We start from the raw sequence: 8,174 nt of genomic DNA on the forward strand, positions 1-8,174 counted from the left end.
AAAGAAATGCATTCATTTGCGTATGTATATTTATATTTATTTAAAGTTGCTTTGGGGAGTTTTTTTTATAACCAATGACAAGAATGGATCTAATTTTGCTGCATAGATTAAATGAATAGTGGTTAACACTATGGTTGATTGTTGAGTAAAATTGTTACAATTCGAAAAAAGGTCCTCAGCAAACCAACAAGGTATTTATGTAAAATAAATTATTTATTTATTTGAGATGATTCCTGTATGATGCTACTTAATTTATTTTGTCCACGTGCCATGTTCATATGTACAACTCGTAATAAAGAACCATATCTACATGTTTTATGACCAATGTTGGTGAGTGATATTACAGTTTCCCTCATGGCTACTAAGAAATATATATTAGAGCCTATGATTCATTTGGAAAACAAGAAGGGTTTATTCAAAACTCATCATTTACAAAATATTTACAATGAATATAAAAAAAACATTATTGATAATGCTGGGACATCAGCAGTACTTTCATTGATTTATTCCATATTTTAGCCATGGAAGCAACGGCACGTCCCTTTTCAACCACACAACCATTTCCCTCAACCAAAATCCCATCCCTGACCCTGAGTCCAGAACAGACAGTTCATGTACAGTAGGGAACTCATCAGTTCTGACGATATCATGACTTGTCCTTTCTGTTATGTCCATCTAATGATGACTATACTTTTTCCTGTTGAACAACCACCACGTCCTCCTCAGTTTCCTCTGGCTCCGCCCCCCACACCTGGACACGCCCCTCCATGGCTGTGAGGAGGCGGGTCTCCGAGGGATGGAAAGACAGCGATTGGACGACAGCCTTCCCGACTGGCAGCTTCAGCGTCAGAGAACCCTGAGAGAGAAACAAGAGATGTTCAAAAATCAAAAGAATCTAACACCAATAGGCACACATACTAAGTTCTTGAATCTGCAGCTGTTGACATTTACAGATACTGCTGTGCTATTCCATTTCAAATACGCATCCAGTTAGCAAAATCAACAAATCAAATCAATTCATTTTGATAGGTAGTGGAGCTATCTATTAAATGAACAAATCATCCATCCCTCGTACCTCTACCAGGTCCCAGCAGTACACGTGTCCGTCCTCAGAGCAGCTCAGGACGTGAGTATCCTTACTGGACAGACAGCAGTCCAGCTTGTAGCCCTTCATCTTGTGTCCTGTGTACTCTCCCAGCATCTCCCCTGTGCTCTTGTCCAGTAGACGCACGGTGGAGTCCAGGCTGGAGGTCAGAGTGCACTGGGCGTCCGCACTGAAACACACACACGTGATGGGGCCTGGAACACAGAGACAAACACATAACAAATCAATGCGACTCAGGGTGGTTTAGGTACAGAAGTTAGTGATAGTTAGTACAACAACTAGTTGGTAAGACTAGATACTGACTGTTGATGAAGTCCACATGCAGCTGGCCCATCCGAAGGTCATACCGTCTCACTCTCCCATCCACTGACCTGGAGAAAGACATGAGATAGAAAAGATACTTAGAGGACTCTTCTATAAGAATGAAACTGAAATGAACAGAAAGGTTCAGACTTGGTACTGACCCAGTGAGCAGCTCGTGTTCAGACACCTTCAGACTGCTGACACCATCTTGAGCCTCGTCCAGAATCTGGATGGGGTCAAATTTTCTGGACCTGGTGTCCCAGCAACGCACTGTACCATCTATGGAGCCTAGAGACCGACACGAGTACACGCACGCGCACACACACACACACTTGAGATGGGTCCTGTTGTGGATGAGCAGGACAATGCTGAAGCCACAAACCTGGTTGTAGAGGTGACTGAGATGCTCTTTGCTGAGGAAGGACGGAGGAACGAGAAAACTCACCAGATAAAATGACTGTAGCTTCTTCATTGAACTGGACACAGTTGACTTTCTGCAAACAGAGACAGACAGACCAGAGGCAGAGCCATATCCATGTAAATAAATGGCTCTAGTTAGAGGTTTTGTTGTTGTATTCTTTCCTGTCTCTATTCCTTCAACATAAACATCTCTTTCTATATTTTTTTCTGACCCACCTGACCTCTCCTACCCGCCTCTTTCCCCCTCCCCTCTTTCTCTAAAACTCTATTTCCATCTCTCGCTCTGGGACACAGGAAAATATAGTTGTATTGTTTTCTCTCACCCCAGCGTGACCCCTGAGTTTCCGGGTGACCTGTCCCGTGGCGACGTCCCAGAGGATCACCGTCTTGTCCGAGCTGCAGGAACACAGCTGGCTGTTGTCATAGGAACTAGGGAAGGAATCGATGGTAAGACACACACCATTACCTCAGATCATATTCCCCCAGGGCCCAGAGGCAGCAGGGAGACAGTGAAGGACAAAGCAGGCAGGTGGATAGAGGAAGACTACACAAGCAAGCATGTAGATTGATCACATAGAGAATGACCCGCAGAGGCAAGACTGACAGAGAGTAAAGGACACAGAAGGCAGATGGATGGATAGGGGAACATAAACAAGAATACTGAATGAGTAAAAAATGTGCTACTTCTTATCTATTAACTATACCGTATGTTTCCATTTCTAATGCATATCTCCTACTTCATATAGGGGAACATAGAGGCATTGGCTTCTGCATATAGGCTAGCTGTCACACTGAAAGAGAACGCTTAGTGAAGTTAAGTGCTTCCCACTCAATCAGATCTAGGATCAGCTTTATTTAACCCAAATTTGGCCTTTACCAAACACATTCTTCAATAAAGAGTTCCTCAATCAGCTGTCTGTATTGCTCGAGAGCAAGCGTCTCCATCAGGCAGATCTACCAGTAGCTCTCAGCCCACCTGTGAGTAGCTCGCCAATCAATTCTGAAAGTGCGTTCATTTTTTAAATGTGTTCCATCGCAAACGGTCATAAACATAAAGCTCCCGGCTACTATCCAATCAAAGCCACAGTGACATTATCCCACCCCTGGTTAGCCACTACTGGCTTCAAAATCCAAACTTAGCACAATATCTGCCAATTCATTTCCAGCAATATTGCTGTCTGTTTAGTGCACGCGTTTGTCTATCACTCTGTTTGCAGGACAGTTAACAATGATGAGAACTGTCTTGTGGGTAGACAGAAAGACTTTCCCCAAAAACTTTCTCAATTAAATGTTAAGTGCAAAGTAGGCTTACCTGACATAACTATATTATGAATATTTGTATCAATTGGGTGGCGATTGTTTTGCAAACCCTGCCGTGAGGTGCTGCAGCAGTAGTCTCAGCAGAAACATCGCTCAACTGACACATTCCTCTCTACACTAAAACATTTAAATGAATTGATGTTTTTCTTCAGATGTGATTTAAGCACTGACATGGACTCAAAACATCAATTTTCGATGTTTCTCTTTGAATAATTGTAATATTGAGAGTTGTTTTTAAAATGATTTTAAGAGGTATATTGACATAAAACACATCTGTTGTACACCTAGGACCCGGGGAAGAGTTGCAGGTCTCAGGACAGAAAGGTTTGGAGACCCTTGCTGTAGAGACACCAAATCATCACATTTTAGACCATTTTGGAGACCAAAACTCAAATCAGATTAAAAAATGTACCTAACTCAGTGGAGATTAAAGGGATCTCCAGAGTAAGCCATGCCTGAGACCGGGTCTGGTAACTCGTACCTCTGCAGGTTAACAATTAAGTAACGTACCGCAGAAGTTTATGCAAGAGGGCTTTATAACCAAAAAGAGCGCAATGCATCGATCTACAAGACTTCAAAGAGGGCCAGGTTACTTTCTGATATAGGTTTGTGTAATAATACAGATACTGACCCATCAGCATCTAGCACTTCGTATCCATGGCCACTGTACGTCTTCAGTAGTGTCCCTCGACTTACACTCCACAACTTCAGAGACTTGTCACTGCCGCAAGACAGCAGGTAGTTACCATCAGCTGAGAAAGAGAGGGAGAGGGGTGGGGGAGAGAGAGACAGGGAGGGGGAGAGAGAGACAGGGAGGGGGAGAGAAAGACAGGGAGGGGGAGAGAGCGGCAGGGAGGGGGAGAGAGCGGCAGGGAGGGAGAAATAGGTGGGTCGAGAGAAAATGAGAGGATGAAAAACACCCGAAACGCGTTATGTAGATACAGCCTCTCATGACATACACAAGCAGCTCCAAGTTGATCAACAGTCAATGCACCTGACGGTATGGGTGTTTGTTTGAGTTCTCACCATTGAATCGCACAGCTCTTACAGCCCCTTGTTGGCAGTCTATGGTCCTGAGAAGGTTTTGGGGGAGCTGAGGGACCTCAGGTTTGGGCTGGGGAAACGACATTTCACACTTCTGCTTGTAGAAAGATAGATTGAAACATATAGCTATTATTTTTCTCCTGACTTGAGCATCAACTACGTTAACGTTAGTAGTGGAAAGAGCAAGTGCTATGGAAATAGCATCATGGAACTTGGATAGATATCTACCTGAAATACCTTGCTTGTTCACTTTAGTTTGATGAGAGAGCAATCATTAACTGACTCATATTGATTTCTGTTAGCTAACAACAAACGAACAAGTACTTTTTCCCCCCTACATTTTATGCTCCACAACGTTCATATTTTTGCAAATGTGTAGTTTACTTCCTGTCTGTGATAATCGTTTCGTTCCGGGTAAAAGCATTTGTGTCAAAATAAAAGTCCGAACATTCTCACTCCGCATTGATAGAGTCCTTCGCGTCCTTTAAAGCATTTATTTTGAAATGCATCCATCGCACAGCGGAACTGATAGGCCCCGCCCCTTCATTCACCGAGCTAGCTGACGGGTCCCACTCCACACCGTTTTGACACTACATTTATCCTTAAAAATATCTCAACAAGAAGGACATTATGTCCGCAAACAACATGTCAGGCCCACAAAGGGTAAACAAAATTATCCGGTGAGTACAATTGAGTAAATGTCGTTGGGTTTGCTCGCTAACATTGCTAACGAGGTAGCTATTTAGCTAAATCACACGTCATCAGCACTATTCTAACGCGATTATAGACTAGCTAACAAGCTAGCTAGCTAGAACGCCTGTCATTTAGTGAACTAACTCGATGTTGTAACACTGACGTATAGCTAAGTAAGGTAGCTAGTTGCGTTATTTGTGGTAGGGTCATTCATATCTTGGTTGTTGTTGTTACAGATACAAGCCCCCCAGCACGGAAGCAAACCCCACCCTGGAAGACCCGACTCCAGACTACATGAACCTACTCGGCATGATCTTCAGCATGTGTGGCCTGATGCTGAAGGTGACCCAGAGACATCTGTTTTTACCACATTGACACACACACAAACACAGACATTTGACCTTGCCCTTCCCCCATTCATCGTGCGTGTGTGTGTGTGTGTGTGTGTGTGTGTGTGTGTGTGTGTGTGTGTGTGTGTGTGTGTGTGACTCCCCAAGGAGAAGTTGGGGCCCCACTGTGTTCCCACCTACCCTCCCCATTTACGGGATTAAAGTCTACCACCTGGGGGGCAACGCCAGCCTTTCAACTGAGTGGTTTATCCTATAAGGGTGTGTGTGTGCCCCCAAATCAACTGGAGCCAGTACTTTCTGTCACATATCCCTAATTGACTGTGTGTGGTGCTGGGTGATACACCGTTACACTACATCCGATAGTGGAGTTGATGAAAAGAGGAAAGTCCAGCACACCGGTAACCTTGACGCTACCAACTATTTAATGGCTCTGTTAATCAACACCTTTCCCTCTGACTGCTGCCACTGAAATCAGTCCTAAAATGTTATGTATGTAACCGGTGTCCCTGTGCTAGCATAGCAATGTATCTTCCTTTACTCTCCATGTCCTCTTACTGAGCTCGAACTAGTGATCCTCTGCTTCGCAAACACCTGTGACCGCCCGCTTGACAACATACTAGCCAGTTGCGCCATCGAAAAAGGCACATATACAGCAATGCTAATGGTGACATTTCAAGCAGTGGATTGAAATTGCAGTATGATCTTAACCTGTTACACGTAGGCACATAATCTTACACAATACATTAGTAACTGTCTGGCTATGCTGCAGCACTAAAGCCTCATGCAGAAAAGCTGACACACACACACAGCACATTATAAAGTATAATTTTGTGGTCCTTCTGTGTTGTGTGTTTCAGTTAAAGTGGTGTGCGTGGATAGCAGTGTACTGCTCCTTCATCAGCTTCGCTAACTCACGCAGCTCAGAAGACACTAAACAGATGATGAGCAGCTTCATGTGAGTAGAACAAATATGTGTGTGCACCTCTCTCTCTCTGTGTGTACGCGCTCTGTCTCTTTTATCAAGTCTCATATTTCCAACCTACCCAGGGTCTGTATGCGACTAATGAGGGCAAGTGAAAGAGAAGTGTAAAAGGTGTCTGCTATTATGCCAAAATGCAGAGTTATCTATTATCTGTCTCATAATAGCTTACTGTTAATGTATTAACTATAATACCAGGACGCAGCAGGACGTGAGTTTGGCAGCTCTTTTTCTGCCTGGGGTGTATTCCCTAGGAACCATGAGGAGGAGGGACTAACCTGAATGTGTCCAATAAAAAACACTTTTCGTTGCAAAATGTTTTTCTACAAATTGCGCTAATGAATGCACTCCTGGCAATAAAACTGAAGACGCAGGAAGTTAGTTTGGCAACGCTCGGCTCCACCTGGCATTGTGACTTGAGATGGGCTCAGCTTTAATGTCCAAAAGCTTTTAACATTGACCTCCAGGTGTTGCATTTACCCATAACAATTTACTACAGCAGATAATACCACTCACTTTGTGGGAGCGTGTGTGTCTGTGTGGCATTTTTCCAGGGAAAGTAGTGTGTGTGGCTCTGCAGGTAAAGTAGAGAGTGCCAGTCCATCACCTAGATGAGTGTTTTATTAAAGATTGTCTCTATGCTCCTCGCTGGTAACACACTGTGTGGCTCTGCAGGTAAAGTAGAGAGTGTCAGGACATCAGTAGTAGATGCCTCCCAGTCCATCACCTAGATGAGTGTTTTATTAAAGATTGTCTCTATGCTCCTGGCTGGTAACACACTGTGTGGATCAGCCAAATGGTGTAGAAGTGTTATATGCAGCAAATGCCATATAGTCCTAATCACAATGGAAAAATATGAAGTTATATACTGATCCAAGGTCGGTTTGGTTTTTCTTTTATAGTGAAGGTTAAGATCTAAGGGATGGTAAGCTGATCCTAGATCTGTGGAAAAAAGGACAAAGTGTAACCACCGAACCTGAAGGCACTGAGGCTATATTAAAGATGCTTCTGCTGAGCAATCTCTTCAATATTTATTGCTAATTAATTTTTATTTTCTTCTCATCCTTTTTCCCCCTTCATTCTCTTCTTCTTTCGATCAGGCTGTCCATCTCAGCCGTGGTGATGTCATACCTCCAGAACCCCCAGCCCATGTCGCCACCTTGGTAACCAAGGACCAATGGCGGGGGGGCCTTGCAGGAGAGGGGCGGTTCCAGACTGAGAGTGGGAGACGGACTCCTGACTCGCCCACTGACCATCTGGGAGAGAGAGAGAGGGATGGATGGATGGCTGGAGAGAGGAGATGGATGGATGGAGACAGAGAGAGAGAGGGGGGAAGGGAGAAAGATGGATGTATTGAGTGGAAACACAAAGGTGGACATGAGGCAAGATGACCAGGTGGTCCTGGTTATAACTGTTTACTCTCCAAAATCTCTCTCTTCCTGGAGATATCACACGTTTTCTATTGAATTGTCTGATTCACCCGCTGTAAGCTGAGCTCTGTTAGTTGGAAATAAAGATTGAATGTTTTCTAAAGTCACTGTATTTTGTTTGTCCTGTTACATGTGTGACGGGGGACACTGTACCGTACCACCTTATCCCCCTGCAGCTCACACTGAGACCAGAACCGGGCCCCTGCCTCGCAAACACGCGTGACCACCCTCATGAAACACCTTTAGCCAGCTGGGCCACCGAAAAGGTACCAGTTGGATTGGTATTCCAAGCTGAGGAGTTTAACCAATTCAGGTCCGTTACACATGCGTGTTCTGATAACGTCTTGGATCATTAGGCCCAAACACCACTGCCTTCCAAAATCTGACACAAGAGCTTACATTGAGCAACTGTTATGAAAGTGACTGTGTGCCTCTAGGCAGTCAGTAATGTGTACAATCTCACTCTGCAGCTCTGGGATTAGCTACCTCAGTCCTAAAAGGTCCCCCCACCACACTCACACACAGGACAT

General features: G+C 44.3%; 2 protein-coding genes across 3 annotated transcripts; one reads left to right on the top strand and one right to left on the bottom strand.

The window, feature by feature from the left end:
* Positions 1 to 388: 388 nt before the first annotated feature.
* LOC120032613 (WD repeat domain-containing protein 83) lies at positions 389 to 4,576 on the bottom strand. Of its 2 annotated transcripts, none has more exons than XM_038978779.1 (9): positions 4,421 to 4,576; positions 4,175 to 4,286; positions 3,780 to 3,900; positions 2,152 to 2,257; positions 1,854 to 1,902; positions 1,570 to 1,696; positions 1,409 to 1,476; positions 1,076 to 1,299; positions 389 to 856 (listed from the first exon to the last, which is right to left on the bottom strand). In XM_038978779.1, the coding sequence occupies exons 2-9, from the start codon at positions 4,275 to 4,277 to the stop codon at positions 686 to 688; spliced, it is 969 nt and encodes a 322-aa protein (XP_038834707.1). In that variant the 5' UTR covers positions 4,278 to 4,286; positions 4,421 to 4,576; the 3' UTR covers positions 389 to 685. The 2 variants fall into 2 exon arrangements, with proteins under 2 accessions (XP_038834707.1, XP_038834708.1); XM_038978780.1 differs by having other exon boundaries at positions 4,175 to 4,289.
* Positions 4,577 to 4,713: 137 nt separating this feature from the next.
* LOC120032593 (protein Asterix) lies at positions 4,714 to 7,747 on the top strand. The gene is made up of 4 exons (XM_038978741.1): positions 4,714 to 4,872; positions 5,122 to 5,227; positions 6,093 to 6,190; positions 7,315 to 7,747. Exons 1-4 carry the CDS (start codon positions 4,823 to 4,825, stop codon positions 7,379 to 7,381), a joined length of 321 nt encoding a protein of 106 aa, XP_038834669.1. The 5' UTR covers positions 4,714 to 4,822; the 3' UTR covers positions 7,382 to 7,747.
* The last annotated feature ends 427 nt before the right edge of the window (positions 7,748 to 8,174 follow it).

The sequence above is a fragment of the Salvelinus namaycush genome, chromosome 39 (assembly GCF_016432855.1).
Source record: "Salvelinus namaycush isolate Seneca chromosome 39, SaNama_1.0, whole genome shotgun sequence".
NCBI lineage: Eukaryota > Metazoa > Chordata > Actinopteri > Salmoniformes > Salmonidae > Salvelinus > Salvelinus namaycush.